Here is a 21,735-nt window from a genome sequence, read left to right as displayed (position 1 = left end):
CCTACTTTGCTTGCAAATTTGATAGATTTGTTAAGTTGAGAATAATTAATTATAAATAGATTGCAGTTTCATATATGTGTGTACAAAAAAAGAATCAATACACAGAGGGGTGTGTGTGTGCTCATTATAACTGTTTTTGTATTCCATAGCCTGTGTAGACAGCACGGAGAGTTGAGAGGTGAGGAGCTGCGTGTGTGCGGAGCTGTGGTTCTGCAGCAGCTGCCCTGGTTGTTATGGAACACACCTCATGGCTGCCTGCTACATAGCAACCTGGTCAACATGCACTGGTCTACTGCATTAGATCCAACACACATCAGGTAGTTTCCTCCCTGCAGCAGGCTGCTGTAGCATGGATGTGTGTGTAGTGTCTGCTTTTTGGGTTTACTTTTTTCTGAGCTTTGGAAAGTTTAAAAAAAACCCCCACACACACATCACACATCTGCGGTAACTTGACTGTTTAAATAAATATCTTTGTTTGTGTTTGTAGCAGACCAGTGTTGTTCATCAGAAAGACTAAGCCCCTACTGAGCAGAAAGATGTATAAAAAAAAAAGTATGCTCTGCATATTAATGTGCAGATTAAGCCATGGAATGAGCAATCATTTCACTTATATGGTCCATTAAATAGCAACATGAAAAGGAATGTAACAAACATTTGTACATATTGTATGGAGTAGTATTCTCCCTTATTGTTGTTTTACTTATGTCCTTTTCGAATTTATTTTGTGGAATAAATGTGTTGGATGCAATTTTATGGGGGGATAAATCATTACCGTCTATTGTGTAATAAATTATCTTGTAATTATCTGTAATTTTATAACAATGGTTTGATGTCAAATGCTGACCGGTTATACATATGATAATGGTGTGGGTTGTGCTATTATCATGTGTGTTATTGTGTGTATGTGCGTTCAGGTCATGTTTGTCTGGTGATAGTGTTGCTCTGTGGGATCGCTGGTTCACACACGCCCTTCAGCTACTGCAGGAGGAGGTTCTTTCCCTCAACAGCATTGTGCAGCTCTTCACTCCGCTGCTAGTGCACTACAGTGCCTCCTACACAGACAAGGTAGCGCTTCTATCCACTCAACCTTAATAGACTTGTGTTCTTTTTGAATGGTGCTGTGTCTTTTTGTTATTGACAATAAAGCTCTGTACCAGTGTTGCACTAAAATACCACAAGTGCAGATGGAGTTTTGCCCTGCATCTCCTAAGACTCCAAGTATAATAATAATAATAATAATTTTTTTATTATTATATAGCCTGGTATAATTTACAGTAGGAATTAACAATCGTAATCTGAGTCTATACTAGGCCTGTGCAATATAATCTGCCTCTGCAAAGATCAATGGAGAATGTTTTGAGTTCATTAATATGAAATACAATCTAATGCATGTTCCGCTTTGTTAAAATCAACTGGTGATTTATTATTAGTTCCTAACCACTGATCTTTTATGTTCTCCCCGTTATATTTAAACTGAAATGGTAGAAATGCTTGTCTTCTGGGCAATTAAATTGTTCTCACAATGCATGAAAATGGTAAATCACAAGCAAGGAAAAATCTTTGTCACACAAGTCTAGGCTACATGTGAAATATTTTGTCGAATATCTCTCTAGATTTTGCCATAAATACCATAATGTGGCTTTAGTGTTATTAGTTTAGTCCATAATTTTAGTAATTACCGCAAGTGCAAAAATTAAACCTCGGAAACATGCACCTTTAGCTTACAATATTTTTACCTTCTCATTGTTTCATATGTAGGAATTGTTTCGGATGATATTTTTACATTAGTCTGTTGACGAAAATTATTAGTGTACTAGCTGTTGTGAATGTGAAGAGAATGTGCGAACATAAAAAAAGAGAAAGTCTAGAGCACTCAGGAGTATGATCCAACAGCTCTCCCACCCTCATGGCCAAGAGTAGCAGGCAGATAAGTGCTTTTCCCTCTCTCTGCCTTGTTTGCTTTGAGAGAACAGAAAATGTTTTGCATGCATGTCAGGTTGCAAGACTAAATATTCCAATTTTGAAATGTCCCAGTTCACTGATATTTATTTATTTATTTTTCCGGCATGCTGAAATGAACGAATATACAGCTTTCTGTTAATAAGCTTCAGGACTATAATAAAAAACCTAGATGTGTGTGTGCCTGAATGTGTTCTGGTAATCTGGGTTACTGATCTACAGATGGGAGCTAAAATGCTAGAATTACATAAAATATTTGAAGTGCTTGAGTTTTCAGATTAATACTCATTAAATGTAAGGAACAGCACACTTGATTTGAGAGTTGGGATTTGAAGAACAAAGAGGGAGACCTCTTTATTAGATAAGAGTGATTTCGTTTGAGATATATTCAAAGTCACCATCAACTGTCGTGCTGGTGCTTTCTTGTCACTTGTTCACTGCATTTCCTGTGAAAAGATATCATAGTGAGATGAGGCAGGCGGGATATCCTCAGCAGATAGCATCCCAATTATTTGAATCTGTTATCAGTTACACAGTTGGAGACAATTGCAAATTCTGTATAATTTATGCCACTCTAGATGTCTGTAGATGTCTCTGTCTGTAAGGAATGCTGAATGGAATAGAGGAGTACATTCAGTGCTGTTGGGTTACAGGGTGTGTGTGTGTGTGTGTGTGTGTGTGTGTGTGTGTGTGTGTGTGTGTGGTTGGGATACAGGCCGAAGTGCTGCTGAAGAGGCTTTTGACCCATGTGGCTGAGACTCCTCACTCAGTGGAGAGTGAGGACTCCTCATCCTGCAGTTTACCCTCGCTTTTAAATGACAGCACGGAGATCAAACTGGCCAGACCCTCCAAGAAATCATTCAGCTCCACTGGTACACGCGGTCAGTGCCCGCCCACAGCTACTCACACTTTCTCTAGCCAGACACTGCCTTTTTCTCCTTCAGAAGGTTATACAGAACATGTAGCTTTGCTCAAAGCACTGTTGAATTTTGATTTCTTAAACAGTTCTGTTGCAAATGCATTGGAATTAGAACAGTTGTGATCAAAGTGAAGTGTTCCACTTAATAAGCAATCAGTATTTAAAAACAGATTGAATTATATGGCAAATTGACATATTGATAGAATATAATGTCACTTTTTCTAGTGATTCTGAACCACTTGCGTTAGAATCATTCTCACTAGCTTGTTGGACAATTGACAGTTTGTCATGTAAGGGCGGTAGACGGGTTTAAGTCCAGGAAGAGTTTTGTTGAAAGCATGCAAGCAAACAGATTCAAAATGTAGACAAAGGCAGAGTTGAATAACAAGCAGTGGTCCAGTGAAGCACAGACAGGATATCAGAGGTGATACAATACTCAAAGTCCAAAAACACAAACAGGATCAAAACCAGAAAAGCAATACAAAATACAAAGCTTGGTAATGTCAGACACAGAGAGTATACTTCGCAAAGTGTGTGTGTTACTGAGAGTATGTGCTGTGATTTTATATATATATATATATATATATATATATATATATATATATATATATATATATATAAATAAAACAGTTATTCCATGAAATTGAGTCGTACATGAGCTGATGCGCGCCTCGTCGGCTATAAGCCATGTCCAGCGAGGTTGAGTAGAATAACTGTTTTATTATATCCACATTCACTGTATTTTGGGAAACTGAGCATTTTTTAAATTTTTTTGCAAATTTGATAAATAAAACCTTTTATACAAAACATCAGCCAAAATAATTTCCACTTGGAATGTAAATAAACTGGCGAAATGACAGGAGCAATTTGTGAAAATGCAATAGTAATAATAATTCTTGAAAAAAAAAAAAAAGAGACGTTCTTACCATGAAATACTTTCATTCCATATTTTGTTGCTTTTTTTTTTTTAATTATTTGGGGTTTTGTTTTTGAGTAGAGTTTTTATTTTGTCCTTGGTTGGTTTAGTAACATGGTCCACCATTTTCTTCTTCTTTAGGTTTTTTTTTGGCACTCGGCAAACCAAATTAAAAGTGCATTACCGCCACTGACTGGGCTGGAGTGTGGAACAGGAGATAGGGGGTGGGGAGACTATATTCTTTTAGCTATTTCTGTTTCTTTTAACTACTTGATAACAAAGTGATTGATATATCTGACTTGATGTGCGCTGCCATTTTGTTTTCCTCTACTCACGGTATATGAGCTGATATCCTAGTAGTAGAGTAGCCAATCAGAGTGCGTGATTGCTCATATCCAGTGAATGTGGATAGAATAAAGAAATATATAATTTCCTGGACTATAAGGGGGTTGGGAGGGTGAAATGCATGTGCAATTGTGTTAAGGTCTGGAGATTGACTTGGACAGTCTAAAACCTTCCACCACTACCTCCCACCCCCTTTTGAAGTCCTTTTTGTGTTATTGTGTTTTGGGTCATTTGTCTTGCTGTATGATGAAGTTCCTACCAATTAGATGGGGATGCATTTCTGGATGCACTGGATGTAGATCGTATGAAAATTACAAGTGGCATATTTCCCAGTAAAACACTCATGTGCATGTTATTTACCAGCTGGGAGGTCCGTATGGTGAAATACCGTGACCAAGGTCTTGAAAGTACTGACCGAGGCCCTCTGGGCTGAGGTCAGTATTCAAGGCCGAGGTCACGGTATTTCACCATGCGGACCGACCTTAAGCTGGTAATTAATATATTTATTTTTTGAATCCTCATTCACGGCTGTAATGCAAATTGCTTTCTCCTCGGTATACAAGTGCACTTCCATGGCAGGAAAAAAAAAAACTGCATTTTGCTGCCTATGTAGTCCCCTATTTATACAAAATTGAGTCATTCAGGATTCAGCCATGTTTTTGCTCGGTGTTGGCAAATTACAGGTTTTAGCTTTCTCCTGAAATGTTTTTTTATTTCTTCTTCTTCAGGGTAGTAAAACTTGCTTTCGCTGTGAAGACTGTCGTTATCACTATCCATGCTGTAAAATTAATGCTATTCTCCTGAGAAATTCTGGCAAAAATGTATAAGATTTTTGATAATCTTGGCAATAAATCTTATAAAAAAAAAAAAAAGATAAATGTTGACAAAAAAAATTCTACTATGTTTGTTGTTGTTGTGAACGAGCGAGTCGCCAGAGGTCCGTAACTGGGGTCCGTACCATAGGATACAGACCCACTCGCCAGCCAATCAGAGCGCAGGATTTGGACCGCGAAAAAAATAAAGTGAATTACTATACATACAGGACACTTTCTCAATGGAATAAAAATATATTCTATTCCCTTCTAGCGGGTTTCATTCATTTGGTTTGATAGCATGCAATATTGTTAGCATATTCTACCTGTATTATGTCACTCTACCCAATGGAGAATGAGCGTTGAATAAGTATGGTTTACGATATTGCATGGTTGTTAAGACAACATGACGTCACACGTTGGAGGTGATGAAATATTCAGTGAGAGATTTTTCTGTTGTGCATGTGCAGAAGCATTTCTTTGTTCCCCGGTGGCTCCTGCAGTAAACTGTCACTGTGAATTGAAGATGCCATAAGATACATATTACACGTAAAACATCTGTGCTGGGCAGCACGGTGGTGTAGTGGTTAGCGCTGTCGCCTCACAGCAAGAAGGTCCGGGTTCGAGCCCCATGGCCGGCAAGGGCCTTTCTGTGCCAAGTTTGCATGTTCTCCCCGTGTCCGCGTGGGTTTCCTCCGGGTGCTCCGGTTTCCCCCACAGTCCAAAGACATGCAAGTTAGGTTAACTGGTGACTCTAAATTGACCGTAGGTGTGAATGTGAGTGTGAATGGTTGTCTGTGTCTATGTGTCAGCCCTGTGATGACCTGGCGACTTGTCCAGGGTGTACCCCGCCTTTCACCCATAGTCAGCTGGGATAGGCTCCAGCTTGCCTGTGACCCTGTAGAACAGGATAAAGTGGCTAGAGATGATGAGATGAGGCATCTGTGCTAGTGAGTGACTGTGACAATTTGCAAACAAACATGGCCACCAGGTTTGCTTCGTTAAATACGGAAGATATTGTGTATGAATAATAATAATAATAATACTATTGGCTGGCTTTTTTGTGGTATATCAGATGTATTCCATTCAGCTAGCATGATATTGAACTCTTCTTTGGCTTGTTCAATATCATGCTAGCTGAATGGAATATATCTAATATACCACTCAACGCCAGCCAATATTATCTAAATATTTCAAGCCTTTTTTTTTTTTTTTAAATTTTGATGATTATGGCTTATAGCTCATGAAAATCAGAAATCCAGTATCTCAAATGATTAGAATATTTCCTAAGATCAATCAAAAAGGATTTGCAATACAGAAACGTCCAACTTTTGAAAAGTCTGTTCATTTATACACCCAGTACTTGGTTGGGACTCCTTTACCATGAATTACTGCATCAATGCAGCATGGCATGAAGGTGATCAGCCTGTGGCACTGCTGAGGTGTTATTGAAGCTCAGGTTGCTTTGATAGCGGCCTTCAGCTCATCTGTATTTTTGGGTCGGATGTTTCTCATCTTCCTGTTGACAATACCCTAAGATTCTGTATGGGGTTCAGGTCAGGCAAGTTGGCTGACCAATCAGGCACGGTTATATCATGATCAGCAAACCATTTGGTAGTAGTTTTGGCACTGTGCGCAGGTGCTAAATCCTGCTGGAAAAGGAAATTGCCATCTCCATAAAGCTTGTCAGCAGATGGAAGCATGAAGTGCTCTAAAATCTCCTGGTAGATGGCTGCAGTGACTTTGGACTTGATAAAGCACAGCGAACCAACACCAGCAGATGACATGGCACCCCAAATCTTCACAGACTGCAGAAATTTCATACTGCACTTCAAACACCTTGGATTCTGGGCCTCTCCACTCTTCCTCCAGACTCTAGGACCTTGATTTCCAAATGAAATGCAAAATTTACTTTCATCTGAAAAGAGGACTTTGGACCACTGAGCAACAGTCCAGTTCTTTCTCTCCTTAGCCCAGGTAAGATGCTTCTGATGCTTCTGGTTCATGAGTGGCTCAATATTAGGGATGTGATAGAAGTAGTCTATGCGTGGTGGCTCTTGATGCACTGACACCAGCCTCAGTCCACTCCCTGTGAAGCGCTCTGAAGTTCTTGAATCAACTTTTCATGACAATCCTGTCAAGGTTACGGTCATCCCTGTTGCTTGTACACCTTTTCCAGCCAGCCTTTTCAGCGATGACCTTCTGTGGCTTACCTTCATTGTCGAGGGTGTCATTGATTGATTGTCTTCTGGACAACTGTCAAGTCAACAGTCTTCCAGATGACTGTGATTGTGTGCGCGGAACTAGACTGAGAGATACACGGTATTTATACTGTTTTACTCAAACTCGAAATACTCTATCTTCAGATGTTTTTTTTATTTTTTTTTCTTGTGCTGTAGGCCATAATTATCAAAATTAAAGTAGAAAAATGCTTGAAACATTTAGTTTACATGTAATGAATATATTAAATTTTCACTTTCTTGAATAACTGATGGAAAATATTGAACTTTTTCACAATATTCTCATTGTTTTTGAGATGCATTAGTATTTCTGCTCCTGAAGTTTTCTTTGAATGGTGGATTGTGATGCCTTTACCCCTGCTGTGTGGAGTTTGTGGATGCCAGTGATTTGTTGTTTTTGGGGGATTTTTCTTCACAGCTCTCACAAAGTTTCTGGCATAAACTGCTGTTGTTTTTCCTTGGCCGGCTGTTTGATATCTGGTGGTTAGTACGCCTGTGGTTTTTCTTTTTCAGGACGTTCCAAATTGTTGTACTGGTTATGGCCAGTGCTTGTGCAATGGCTTGCTTTTCTCCCATAGACAGCGCTCTGGTCTTCATGTTGGTTTGTCCTTTTTAACAGCAAATGCAGTCTTCATAGGTGAAACTCGGGGCTCAAACCGAGATTAGATATTCAGAGTTATTCATTGTTTAAACAACCAATCTAACAGAGCACATATGGGAATATGTGACTGACGGGCAACAAGCAATGCCTGTCAGTCACACATTCCCTTTTTTTTTTTTTTTTGGATCACTTGGAAAAAAAAAAGCCATTTTTAACACAGCTAGATGTAAATATCAGGACATGAAAGCTGAAATTCTGATCTGTCATATGATCTGTTTTTATCCCAATTCCAGTGTTTTCAGTTTTTAACAAAAACAAAAGAATTGACCTTGTACTTCCAAATCTTTTGGAGGGGACTGTATGACAATTTTTTTTTGTGCTTTTTCATAATTGTCCCATTCCAGTTTGTCAGAGTTTATCATCTAATCGTGCTACACTTGCATTTGAAGTATTTTGCTACAAACACACGCATTAAATTCATGCACTTCAGTAATTATCAGAATGAGGAACAGGAATCACAAAACTTTAGCCAAATTGAAGCTTTTGTTCTCAGAGCAGCATACAAGTATGAGAGATGCTAACAGCACAAGTGAGCAAACATAGCACTTTTTATATAGACTTTTCATGGAAATTTTCATTTGCAAACTGTAACAAAGTGATATGATGCAGGTTATAAAGATGTCAGTTCATGCTCGAGCTGCCATGCATGAACTCGGTGTATGTGATGCTGTTTTTGTCGTCATCACTTCGAAGAAATTAGCTTTGTCATCACAGGAGTTTTTAAACAAGCAAAAATGACATGGTTTCAACTTTTGAGCATTAAACAACAGCTGTCTTTGTAAAGATAAGGCATTTATTTTCCAGGGCAGACCGAGAGATTAAGAAGGGACTGTAGCCAGTAATTCATTTCAGCAAACAGTCATCACTAACGGGCACAAACCAGGCTACACAATACCAGTAGGTGGCTCTGAAGTGCTGTTTTAAAGGCATTATACAAAAAGAAAAGTCTGAGTACATTTTACATGAATTGAACAAGGAAGTTAAGCTTTGGGGTTGTGCATCTTATAGTCCAGAGTGATTTATTGCCTGGAAAATACAGTAATTGGTTGATTTTGTGATATAGTCTGTACATCAGACCTATCAAATTATTTCTTTAATAAATTGCATTGGAATAGGATGACCTTTCTTGATAAAATGTCATTCTCCTTTGTTAATTCCATGCATCATCGTACAAAGTCAACTAAGCTTTATCAGCTAGTACAAAAACAGAAGGATGGGGAAATCAGAATTGAATGCTCATCATCAACTGATGAACATGAGTAAAAATACAGTACAACCCTGATTCCGAAAAAGCTGGGACACTGTGTAAAACATAAATCAAAACAGAATGCAATGATTTGCAAATCCTTTTTTGAAGTATATGCAATTGAAAGCAATACGAAGACAATATATTTAAGGTTCAAACTGATGCTTTATTTTATTTTTTTGTAAAAATATCCTCATTCTGAATTTGATACCTGCAACATGTTCCAACTTTTTTGGAACGTAGTATGGAAAAGTAGTGAAATGATCATAAAAACACCTGTTTGGAATATTCTACAGGTAAACAGGTTAAGTGGTAATTGGAAAGTTCAGTCAAGGATGGGGCAAGGTTAACCACTTTTGTGAACAACTGCACAGGCAAATAGTCCAACAGTATAATAAGTGTTTTTCTCAATGTACAAGTGCAAGGAATTGAATAATTTCATCATCATCGACAATCTGTAATATCTTCAAATTCAGAGAGCCCAGAGGAATCTCTGCACATAAGGGGCAAGGCCTGAGAACCAATATTGAACGCCCATAGCCATGCATCAACAACATTCAGAAACGCTGCTGAATTCTCTGGGCCGGAGCCCATATGAGCTGGACTGACGCAAAGTAGAAAAGTGTGCTGTGGTCTTACAAATCTGCATTACAAATAATTTGACGTAATCATGGGTGTTGTGTCTTCCAGGCTAAAGAACAGGACCATCCAGGTGTTACCAGCATAATTGGGTATGTTAGTGCCCATGGCATGGGTAACTTGCACATCTGTGAAGGTACCATTAAAAGGTACATAACCATTTTGTAGTAACATATGCTGCCGTCGGGGCGGCACGGTGGTGTAGTGGTTAGCGCTGTCGCCTCACAGCAAGAAGGTCCTGGGTTCGAGCCCCAGGGCCGGCGAGGGCCTTTCTGTGTGGAGTTTGCATGTTCTCCCCGTGTCCGCGTGGGTTTCCTCCGGGTGCTCCGGTTTCCCCCACAGTCCAAAGACATGCAGGTTAGGTTAACTGGTGACTCTAAATTGACCGTAGGTGTGAATGTGAGTGTGAATGGTTGTCTGTGTCTATTTGTCAGCCCTGTGATGACCTGGCGACTTGTCCAGGGTGTACCCCGCCTTTCGCCCGTAGTCAGCTGGGATAGGCTCCAGCTTGCCTGCGACCCTGTAGAAGGATAAAAGCGGCTAGAGATAATGAGAGAGAGAGAGAGAATATGCTGCCGTCCAGATGACATTTTTTCCAGAAATGTCCTTGCTTATTCCAGCAAGACAATGCAAATTGCGGATTCGTAGTAAGAGTGCGGGTGCTAAACTGGCCTGCCTGCCTCCGGATGAAAATGTGTGAAGCACAAAATACAACAATGGCAACCCCAGACTATTGAGCAATTGAAGTTGTATATTAAGCAAGAATGGGGAAAAAATTTCATTTTTGGAACTTCATGAATTAGTGTCCTCAGTTCTCAAACGTTTACTGAGTGTTGTCCTGAAGAAAAGGTCTGACCGACCCTGTAACAGAGTTGTGGGTTATTTTTAAATGTGTTGCAGGCATCAAATTCAGAACTGGTGTATATTTACAAAAAGCAATAAAGTTTTCAGGTATTGTTTTTTTCAGTGAACATTAAATATCTTGTCTTTGTATTGTATTCAGTTGAACTATAGATTGAAATTATTTTCAAATCCTTGCATTATGTTTTATCTACACTTGTGGAATTTTACACAGCCTGCTTTAATTTTGCATAGAATAGGAAACACTTTTACAAACAAGTTTAATGAATGGCATTAATATTTATCATGGGTGATCAACTCTGTTCTGGTATGAGTGACATAAATTATTTTTTTTTAAAAGTCGCGCTTAACATAATTGAGTGAGCTGGTTATGTCACTTGATGCCCACACAGGTGAAAGAGGGAATCTGCAGGTATTTCAGAGACAGATAAGGTCACGCTTATAAGTTTTGATTTGTAATGCATTATGGTGGAAAGTCTCAATATAGTGAGTCCATTTTGCTCGAAGATTGGAATAAGAGCAGGGTGCTAGGGCTTTGTGGTCCTCATGAGAAAACGCTGTCAAAGTTCCATTTCTTTACCCTGATAATGCCTAGTGGACCTTCAGTTCCCTATTTAAACCCATCCCAGTTCTTGTCCCCATCAGTTCTGCTGTTCAGATACACAAAGACTGCACAACACCCCCCTCCCCCCACTGCCTCTCTGTCCATCTTCCTCTCTCTTTCCTGCTTTCCCCCTCTCACCATGCTTTTCTTTCTCTCATTTCTTTTTTTCCAGGAGAGCAAAGTGATGAAGAGGACAGTACCAACCAAAGCCATGTGGAAAGTATTCCTATTAGAGGTAAAAAGTCAGTACAGAAATCCTGCCCAATTGGAAGTTCTTTCCTTTGGTCAAGTGAATTATGGGGGGGGGGCCTCCTTGTTTCCCCCCCCAAATAGACAGTTGTGGAAACATGATTGAGGGGAAAGTTCCAGCTGAAGAGTAGAACAGGCCGTTTAATTATCACTATAGAAAACAAGCTCATCTCCCCATTCTTCTGTCATTGGTACCCATGAAACTGAGATTCTTGGGCATCATAATGCAACCATTTAATTGTCCTTTAGCTGGTGGGGGGTAGGGTGGGGTGCCATACAAGATCTGGCATTGGTTCTCATTATTTTCTACAGCTAGAGGCAGACTTGAAACGATTGGATGTGAAGGCATGTCTTTAAGAGTTCAGAGTAGCAAACCCCCAGCACCAGGCTCAGAAATGTAAAACTGTCCATTATTGCACTTGGCTATCTGATTTCTTACTGTGCCTTTCATCTGCTCGCTTCCCTAAAGAAAGAAGTCCAGCATCTTACTGCCACTAATCAAAGGCACGGCAGTACAAAAAAAATACCTCTGTTATCCCTGGTCATGTCGGAGATATTAACAGGCAGACACTGGGGTCTTTCTTTTGCAGTCATCACAGAACACACCTAAATCATCTAAATAAATCGTTTTAAATGTGTGTTTATTTCTGTATGTGCACAGTGATGATTTTGTAGACTTTGCAGCTCACATAAAAGCAATGTTTAGATTTAGTACATGTTTATTAAAATGGGGGGGGGAGCTCTGGTCATCTGTTAGCAGTTGTATTTCAACAATTCTAGCAATGTCAATGAGGTAATGAGGCATTGCAGAGTATTCTGTCCTTTTTGCATGTTATTGCTTTACTTTAAGAGCGAGTCAGTTGGTCATCGTTTTGGGGTTTACAATTAGTGATTGGCTTATAATGACCTCATAACATTTCATTAATGGTTATTCAGATTATTGTAATAGTCATTCTTATCATAATTATCCCATCACCTTTTTTTGTTGTAAAAATGCGAGAAGGAAAAAAACCTCCATGGAGTTACAACATTAGTGTGGTTCATAGGCTCACATGATATGGTGTTAATTAACTAACTTTTTGTGAGGTACTGGCTGTGTCCCTGTGCTGTCCTTTCTGTAAGTCATCAAAAGCATCAAATAATTTCCATTATTAAGTACCACTGGTAAGTGATCACATTTTAAATGACTGATTGCGGTCATTTAAAAAGTAGTGCAGCTAATCTGGATGTTACAGTGAGCTAACTTGAAGTTGGCTAAAAGTGATGTGGTTTTTTTGTAAGCTTGAAAAGAAAAAGTGAAACAGTAAAATATGAACTTTTAAGATAATTTAACTCAACATTGGTGACTGTGGAAAAAATAGGCGCATTACAAAATTCCCATAATATAAATTCTACTAAAAGAATACCAAGGTAAATTATGCTGCCATTAGCATTATTTCATTCAAAGGTTATTGAGACCGAAGCACAATTTGACTGACTTGAGGTCTGCCAGATAAGTGATAACACAAAAGGATTGTGCGCTTGTTGTTGCATAGCGACAGCCTGTGTGTCTGAGCTAAATCAATAGTTTAGTGTCCATCTTCTACCCTTCCACCTTCACTCTTTGCTCATCAGAGCTCTCAAAGACTCCTGTTGGTTCATCAAACATGGAGCCTCTGCAAAGTTGGAAACCCAGGTCTTGGGCAAATATTTGATCAGTCTGTTTAGTGTGGTGTGGGTATTTTTTTTTATTTTTTATTTTTTTGTAGAGACAAAAGCATATCAGCTGCTTAAACAATCAGCCACACAAGAGAACCAGTGGAAGAACGCACAGGAGGAAGAGGAGGAGGAGGATGGTTCTGACTTGGAGACATCAGGTACTGATCTAGCAGCGCTCTTTTGGAAGACCATAGAGCTCATTTACACCATCCTAAGCAGTGATTTCCACACATTGGTGATTCTTGGGTTCCCCAGGTGCTGAAAGAAACAATATGGCACTTAAATCTATAAAACTATAAAAAGAGACTACCAGGTACTCCATACAGCCTTAAAAGTATGTTTCAGATTTGTGGGAAACACTGCTAAGAATATTTGTAATGTTTATTCTATGTATAATAGCATATTAAGTAGGGCTAGGTAATATGATGTAGATAATGTGGGTGTCATGATCAATTATATCACAACAGGCTTTTCTGATTATATTGTGATCTATTTTATTAGACCGTCATGCTTTTTAAAATAATTGCAAACTGATTGAGAACAGTTGACGTTAAATCTTTTTTTTTTTAATTATAATAATTTTATATAATTGTAAAATTACATTTTTTGATTTTTCTCCTTTTCAGTAAAAATTATTTACTTTTTTAATATAAAAAATTAAATACATTTATTTCTGTAGACCTTAACTAAACAGGTCAAACATTTTATGCTAAGAAATATAAAAAGTTTATTTGTAATGCACATGATTTTCCATTTACATTCTAAGGTTTATCAGAGAATGAGAAAACCAGGAGTAGCAAGAGGCTTGTTCCAGACATACGGTAAGAGAAACTATGGATGATGATAATTTACATGATATTGTATGTGTTTATAAATAGAGCAGCTGTGATGAATTTTCATCAGTCAAACTGAACACTTTTTTATTTATTTTTTAATCCCATGCATCCTCACTCAGCAAGTAGTATATTTGATTGCCTTTCTAAATCAGAGCTTTAAATCACAGAAAAGCTTGAGTGTAGAATATTTTAACTTGCACATCAATAAATCTACGTACAATCAGCTACGAAATGCAGTGGAGCAGGCCCTCCGTGCTGATGTGCCTCTTCACTGTGGATGTTTTAGGGCAGGTAATGGGTGGGCAAACATTATGAGGAGTAATCGTCTTTGATTTCATGTGATTACCGAGCACCATGCTGACACAAGGGCCAGGAGTCTGCTGGCCCAGACTCCCTCTGTACTGTCTTTTTTTTTTTTTTTTTTTGTTTAGGGTTTTTAAGGTTGGGCTCTCTCTCTCTCTCTCTCTCTCTCTCTCTCCCTGGTGGCTAGCATACACTATTAGCCAAGGGAAGGGCATAATGGCCACACTCGATCAGAGCTCTCTGATGGATGCCATGGCCTTCCCAATGAATGACTGCATTAATAAACATGAGCCATCTCCAGGGTGAGATGCTTTCAGATCATAACCCATCCCCCTCCCCACCCCACATGCCCCCTACAGCTCCAAGTTATAGCGCACACCTCAGAATCCGCTGGGCAAGACACACACGGACACACCTCATGACAGCTATTTCTGTGATGGTTAGTGTTTGTTTGCTCAGTCTGGTTGTAAATCAATGCAGTATGAAGTTGCACTTTAAAGGCAGAAGATTCTCAGTGTTGTCGTTTTCCAGTGAACGCTTTCATATTTTTTTTTCTTTGTTTAAGAATGCCTCTTACCATAGCAATTTCTTGCGCCTTATTGCTTCCACAAGTACCATACACTTGAACACTACAAAACAGTGCTCCCCTCTCTCTCTCTCTCTCTCTCTCTCTCTCTCTCTCTCTCTCTCTCACTCATACATGCACTTATTGCTGTTATTTTGTTACTGAGATGATGAGCAACATCAAAAGACATACTGGCTGTGCCCAAAGTTGGAAGAAAAAATTATGCCTGCCTCTCTGTTGTCTTAGCCATAATTACAATGTGGCAGTTAAGCCGACGCTACAGCTGAGGGATTGGAGTTTAAAGCAGGGCTTTGGTGCAAAAAATGCATTTATGGGCCTTTGTGCTGCTCCTCATTATGTGTGGGGCCGATTCATTAAGTAATTGGTTTGCAGTTGTTTACATGAGTATTAAGGCCCCCTATTCAGTAGCCTTTGAGAGATACATTGTGCAAATGTTGCATGTTATGAATGCCCAATGGGAGGCGGGGGGCCAGGCCTATTGGCCAAACATTGCACTCGGCTGAAAGGAGCGGAGAAAAGCGTCAAGCGCTTCTTTGCATAGCAATGACTCGCCCTTAATAAGCTTTCCAGATTAAATGCATGCAGTCCAGACAAGATGCAAGAGATACTTTATTTTCCCTTCTCCCTTTCTCACTCTCTCCACTTGCTGTAAGATACTTTTATACACATGCACAGTGTTTCATTAATATTAATGACATGGAAAGCAAAGAGATCAGCTACAGTTTATTAAACATGAGCTATCTTAAATCTTTTGCTGGCATTGATAGGGAGGAAACGAAAGATACAGGACAGTAAAGTAGCTGCACTCCATGTAAAGACCACTTGTTCTCTCCCTTTGTTTGGGGGGTGCATGCCCTTTGGGGGGGGAGAGGAAGAGAAGGGGAGAGGGAGGGAAGGGGGAAAGGGGAGGAGGAGTGAGGGGGCAGGACGGGGGGAGGAGAGGAGTGAGGGGGTGGGACGGGGAGGAGTGAGGGGGAGTGAGGGGGAGGAGGAGTGAGGGGGCAGGACGGGGGAGGAGAGGAGTGATGGGGTGGGACGGGGAGGAGAGGAGGAGTGAGGGGGAGTGGGGGAAGAAGTGAGGGGGAAGGGAGGAGGGTGAAAGGGAGGAGGAGTGAGGGGGAAGGGAGGAGGGTGAAAGGGAGGAGGAGTGAGGGGGAAGGGAGGAGGGTGAAAGGGAGGAGGAGGGTGGAAGGGAGGAGGGTGAAAGGGAGGAGGAGGGTGAAAGGGAGGAGGAGTGAGGGGGAAGGGAGGAGGGTGAAAGGGAGGAGGAGTGAGGGGGACGGGACAGGGGGAGGAGTGAGGGGGATGGGATGGGGAGGCGGGAAGGGGAGGAGTGAGGGGGATGGGACGGGGGGAGGAGGGAAGGGGGGAGGAGGGGGGATGGGACAGGGGGAGGGTGAAGGGGGAGAGGGGGAAGAGATGGATGAGGGGAAGGGGAGGAAGGGGAAGAGAGGGAGGGAGAAGGGTGGAGAGAGACATTGATGAGGGGGTGAAGGGTGGAGAGGGAGAGAGATGGAAGAAGTGAGGGGGAAGGGAGGAGGGTGAAAGGGAGGAGGAGTGAGGGGGAAGGGAGGAGGGTGAAAGGGAGGAGGAGTGAGGGGGAAGGGAGGAGGGTGAAAGGGAGGAGGGGTGAGGGGGACGGGACAGGGGGGAGGAGTGAGGGGGATGGGATGGGGAGGCGGGAAGGGGAGGAGTGAGGGGGATGGACGGGGGGAGGAGGGAAGGGGGGAGGAGGGGGGATGGGACAGGGGGAGGGTGAAGGGGGAGAGGGGGAAGAGATGGATGAGGGGAAGGTGAGGAAGGGGAAGAGAGGGAGGGAGAAGGGTGGAGAGAGACATTGATGAGGGGGTGAAGGGTGGAGAGGGAGAGAGATGGATGAGGGGAAGGGGGAGAGAAGGAGGAGAGGGGAAGAGAGGGAAGGGGAGGAGAGAAAGAGGAGAGGGGGAGAGGGAGAAGGAAGGGGAGGAGGGAGAAGGGTGGAGAGGGAGAAGGAAGGGAGGAGGGATAAGGGTGGATAGGGAGAAGGAAGGGGAGGAGGGGGGAAGAGGGTGAAGGGGAGAGAAGGAGGAGAGGGGGAGAGAAGGAGGAGAGGGGGAGAGAAGGAGGAGAGGGGGGAGAGGAGTAGAGGGGGAGAGAAGGAGAGAGGTGGGAGGGGGAGAGAAGGAGAGAGGGAGGGAGAAGGGTGGAGAGGGAGAAGGAAGGGGAGGAGAGAGGGAGGGAGAAGGGTGGAGAGGGAGAAGGAAGGGGAGGAGAGAGGGAGGGAGAAGGGTGGAGAGGGAGAAGGAAGGGGGGAAGAGAGAGGGTGAAGGGGAGAGAAGGAGGAGATGGGGAGAGAAGGAGGAGGGGAGAGGGGGGAGGGGGAGAGAAGGAGAGAGGGAGGGAGAAGGGTGGAGAGGGAGAAGGAAGGGGGGAAGAGAGGGAGGGAGAAGGAAGGGGGGAAGAGAGAGGGTGAAGGGGAGAGAAGGAGGAGATGGGGAGAGAAGGAGGAAGGGGGAGAGGGGGGAGGGGGAGAGAAGGGGAGAGGGAGGGAGAAGGGTGGAGAGGGAGAAGGAAGGGGAGGAGAGAGGGAGGGAGAAGGGTGGAGAGGGAGAAGGAAGGGGGGAAGAGAGAGGGTGAAGGGGAGAGAAGGAGGAGATGGGGAGAGAAGGAGGAAGGGGGAGAGAGAAGGAGGAGATGGGGAGAGAAGGAGGAAGGGGGAGAGAGAAGGAGGAGAGGGGGAGAGAGAGGGGAGGGGGGAGAGAGGAGGGGAGGGGGGAGAGAGGGAGGGAGAAGGGTGGAGAGGGAGAGAGAGGGTGAAGGGGGGAGAGAAGGAGGATAGGTGGGAGAGAGAGAGGGTGAAGGTGGAAGAGAGAGGGGGGAGAGACAGAGGGAGAAGGGTGGAGAGGGGAGAGATGGAAGAGGGAGGGGAGGGGGAGATGAGGAGGGGTGGGAGGGGGGAGAGAAGGAGGAAGGGGGAGAGAAGGAGGAGGGGGGAGAGAGAGAGGGGGAAGGGGGAGAAGAAGGAGAGAGAGGAGGGGAGGGGGTGAGAGGGAGGGAGAAGGGTGGAGAGGGAGAGAGAGGGAAGGGTGAGAGGGGGAGAGAAGGAGGATAGGTGGGAGAAGGGGGAGAGAGAGAGGGTGAAGGTGGAAGAGAGAGGGGGAGAGACAGAGGGAGAAGGGTGGAGAGGGAGAGAGATGGAAGAGGGAGGGGAGGGGGAGATGAGGAGGGGTGGGAGGGGGGAGAGAGGAGGAAGGGGGAGAGAAGGAGGAGAGGGGGAGAGAGAGAGGGGGGGAAGGGGGAGAAGAAGGAGAGGGGGAGTGAGAGAGGGGGAAGGGGGAGAAGAAGGAGAGGGGGAGAGAGGGAGGGAGAAGGGGGAAAGAGAGAGGGGGAGAGAGGGGGAAGGGGGAGAAGGAGGAGGGGGGGAGAGAGTGAGGGGGAAGGGGGAGAGGGGGGAGAGAGGGAGGGAGAAGGGGGAAAGAGAGAGGGGGAGAGAGGGTGAAGGGGGAGAGAAGGTGGTTAGGTGGGAGAAGGGGGAGAGAAGGGGGAGAGAGAGAGGGTGAAGGTGGAAGAGAGAGGGGAGGGGGGGAGAGATGGAGGGAGAAGGGTGGAGTGGGTGAGGATGAAGTGGGAGTGGGGATGGGGAGGGGTGGGTGTGAGGGAGGAGGAGGAGTGGGGGGTGAGTGGGAGGGTGATGGGGGAAGAGAGGGGGAGAGGGGTGAAGGGGGAGAGAAGGAGGATAGGTGGGAGAAGGGGGAGAGAAGGGGGAGAGAGAGAGGGTGGAAGGTGGAAGAGAGAGGGGAGGGGGGGAGAGAGGAGGGAGAAGGGTGGAGTGTGGGAGAGATGGAGAGGGAGTGGGTGATGGGGAGGGGTGGGGTGAGGTGGAGGAGGAGAGGGAGGGAGAGGGGGAAGAGAGAGGGGGAGAGGGGTGAAGGGGGAGAGAAGGAGGATAGGTGGGAGAAGGGGGAGAGAAGGGGGAGAGAGAGAGGGTGAAGGTGGAAGAGAGAGGGGAGGGGGGGAGAGACGGAGGGAGAAGGGTGGAGAGGGAGAGAGATGGAAGAGGGAGTGGGAGATGGAGGAGGGGTGGGAGAGAGGGAGGAGGAGGAGAGGGGGGACAGAGGGAGGGAGAAGGGTGGAGAGGGAGGGAGAAGGAAGGGGAGGAGAGGGGGGGAGAGGGTGAAGGGGAGGGAAGGAGGAGAGGGGGAGAGAGGGTGAAGGGGAAGAGAGAGGGGGAGAAGGAGGAGAGGGGGTAGAGGGGTGGAGAGGGAAAGAGATGGAAGGGGGGAGACAGAGGGTGAAGGGGAAGAGGAGGAGAGGGGGGTAGAGGGGTGGAGAGGGAAAGAGATGGAAGGGGGGAGACAGAGGGTGAAGGGGAAGAGGAGGAGAGGGGGTAGAGGGGTGGAGAGGGAAAGAGATGGAAGGGGGGAGACAGAGGGTGAAGGGGAAGAGGGGGAGAAGGAGGAGAGGGGGTAGAGAGGGAGGGAGAAGGGTGGAGAGGGAAAGAGATGGAAGGGGGAGAGAAGGAGGAGGGGGAAGGAGGAGGGGGTAGAGAGGGAGGGAGAAGGGTGGAGAGGGAAAGAGATGGAAGGGGGAGAGAAGGAGGAGAGGGGGAGAAGGAGGAGAGGGGGTAGAGAGGGAATAGAGAAGGGTGGAGAGGGAAAGAGATGGAAGGGGGAGAGAAGGAGGAGAGGGGAGGAGGAGGAGGGGGAGAGAAGGAAGGGGAGGAGAGGGGGAAGAGAGAGATGGGGAGGGAGAGACAGGAGGAAGGAGGAGAGGGAGAAGGAGATGGGGAGGGGGGAGAAGGGTAGAGAGGAAGGGGAGAGAGAGGGTGAAGTGGGGGGAGAGAGAGGGGTTAAGTGGGGAGAAGGAGGAGAGGGGGGAGAGAGGGAGGGAGAAGGAGGAGAGGGGGAGAGAGGGAGGGAGAAGTGTGGAGAGGGAGAGAGATGGAGGAGGGGTGGGAGGGAGAAGGGTGGAGAGGGAGGGGGAAGAGAGAGGGTGAAGGGGAGAGAAGGAGGAGGGGGGAGAGAGAGGGTGAAGAGGAGAGAAGGAGGAGGGGGGGAGAGAGAGGGGGAAGGGGGAGAGAAGGAGGAGAGGGGGAGAGAGGGAGGGAGAAGTGTGGAGAGGGAGAGAGATGGAGGAGGGGTGGGAGGGAGAAGGGTGGAGAGGGAGGGGGAAGAGAGAGGGTGAAGGGGAGAGGAAGGAGGAGGGGGAAGAGAGAGGGTGAAGAGGAGAGAAGGAGGAGGGGGGGAGAGAGAGGGGGAAGGGGAGAGAAGGAGGAGAGGGGGAGAAGGAGGAGAGGGGGTAGAGAGGGAGGGAGGTGGGAGTGAGAGTGAGGGGGAAGGGGGGAGAGAGAGGGGGAAGGGGGAGAGGGAGAATGAAGGGGAGGAGAGGGGGAAGAGAGGGTGAAGGGGAGAGAAGGAGGAGAGGGAGAGAAGGAGGAGACGGGGAGAAGGAGGAGGGGGGAGTGAGGGGAAGTAGGTGGAGAGAGGGAGGGAGAAGGGTGGAGGGGAGGAGAGAGGGTGAAGGAGAGGTGGGAGGGGGAGAGGGGGAGAGAGGGTTGGAGAGGGAGAAGGAAGGGGGGGAGGAGGGGGAAGAGAGAGATGGGGAGGGAGAGACAGGAGGAAGGAGGAGAGGGAGGGAGAAGGAGATGGGGAGGGGGAGAAGGGTGGAGAGGAAGGGGGGAGAGAGGGTGAAGAGGGGGGGAAGAGAGGGGGAGAGAGAGGGTGAAGGGGGGAAGAGTGGGGGAGTGAGTGGGTGAAGGGGGAAGAGAGGGGGAGAGAGAGGGTTGAAGGGGGAAGAGAGGGGGGAGAGGAGAGGGTTGAAGGGGGAAGAGAGGGGGAGAGAGAGGGTGAAGGGGGGAGAGAGAGGGTGAAGGGGGAAGAGAGGGGGAGAGAGGGGTGAAGGGGGGGAAGAGAGGGGGGGAGAGTGAGGGTGAAGGGGGGTTGAGTGGGGGAGTGTGGGTGAAGGGGGAAGTGTGGGGGTGTGTGAGGGTGAGGGGGGAGTGTGGGGGGGAGTGAGTGGGTGAAGGGGGAAGAGAGGGGGGAGAGAGAGGGTGAAGGGGGGAAGAGAGGGGGAGAGAGGGTGAAGGGTGAAGGAGTGGTGGGAGAAGGGGGAGAGAGGGTGGAGAGGGAGAAGGAAGGGGGGGAGGTGGGGGAAGAGAGAGATGGGGAGGGAGAGACAGGAGGAAGGAGGAGAGGGAGGGAGAAGGAGATGGGGAGGGGGAGATGGGTGGTGAGGAGGGGGTGTGAGAGGGGTGAAGAAGGGGGAAGAGAGGGGGAGAGAGAGGGTGAAGGGGGAAGAGAGGGGGAGAGAGAGGGTGAAGGGGGGAAGAGAGGGGGAGAGAGAGGGTGAAGGGGGGAAGAGAGGGGGAGAGAGAGGGTGAAGGGGGAAGAGAGGGGGAGAGAGAGGGTGAAGGGGGAAGAGAGGGGGAGAGAGAGGGTGAAGGGGGAAGAGAGGGGGGAGAGAGAGGTGTGGGGGGGGGAGAGAGGGTGAAGGGGGAGAGAGGGGGAGAGAGAGGGTGAAGGGGGGGGAAGAGAGGGGGAGAGAGAGGGTGAGGGGGGAAGAGAGGGGGAGAGAGGGTGAAGGGGGAGAGAGGGGAGAGAGAGGGTGAAGGGGGGAGAGAGGGGGGGAGAGAGAGGGTGAAGGGGGGAAGAGAGGGGGAGAGAGGGTGAAGGTGGGAAGAGAGGGGGGGAGAGTGGGTGAGGGGGGGAGAGGGTGTGGGGGGAAGAGAGGGGGAGAGAGGGTGAGGAGAGGTGGGAGAAGGGGGAGAGTGGGTGGAGAGGGAGAAGGAAGGGGGGGAGGAGGGGGAAGAGAGAGATGGGGAGGGAGAGAGAGGAGGGAAGGAGGGAGAGGGAGGGAGAAGGAGATGGGTGAGGGGGGAGAAGG

At 46.1% G+C, this 21,735-nt stretch overlaps 1 protein-coding gene across 4 annotated transcripts in view; it reads left to right on the top strand.

The window, feature by feature from the left end:
* Positions 1 to 14,049, top strand: part of kiz (kizuna centrosomal protein) — a 37,414-nt gene extending 23,365 nt beyond the window's left edge. For 2 of the 4 annotated variants that reach the window (XM_060934305.1, XM_060934304.1), the window contains exons 8-13: positions 150 to 317; positions 915 to 1,065; positions 2,675 to 2,840; positions 11,375 to 11,437; positions 13,200 to 13,307; positions 13,916 to 14,048. In XM_060934305.1, the coding sequence (XP_060790288.1) occupies positions 150 to 317; positions 915 to 1,065; positions 2,675 to 2,840; positions 11,375 to 11,437; positions 13,200 to 13,307; positions 13,916 to 13,974 (715 nt within the window). In that variant the 3' untranslated portion in view covers positions 13,975 to 14,048. Of the gene's footprint in view, positions 1 to 149; positions 318 to 914; positions 1,066 to 2,674; positions 2,841 to 11,374; positions 11,438 to 13,199; positions 13,308 to 13,915 lie in introns of all 4 variants that reach the window. The other 2 variants (XM_060934307.1, XM_060934306.1) reach the window with 2 other exon arrangements.
* The last annotated feature ends 7,686 nt before the right edge of the window (positions 14,050 to 21,735 follow it).

Source organism: Neoarius graeffei, chromosome 11, assembly GCF_027579695.1.
Source record: "Neoarius graeffei isolate fNeoGra1 chromosome 11, fNeoGra1.pri, whole genome shotgun sequence".
In the NCBI taxonomy this organism is placed as follows: domain Eukaryota; kingdom Metazoa; phylum Chordata; class Actinopteri; order Siluriformes; family Ariidae; genus Neoarius; species Neoarius graeffei.
This window is presented reverse-complemented; position numbering and strand designations above follow the sequence as displayed.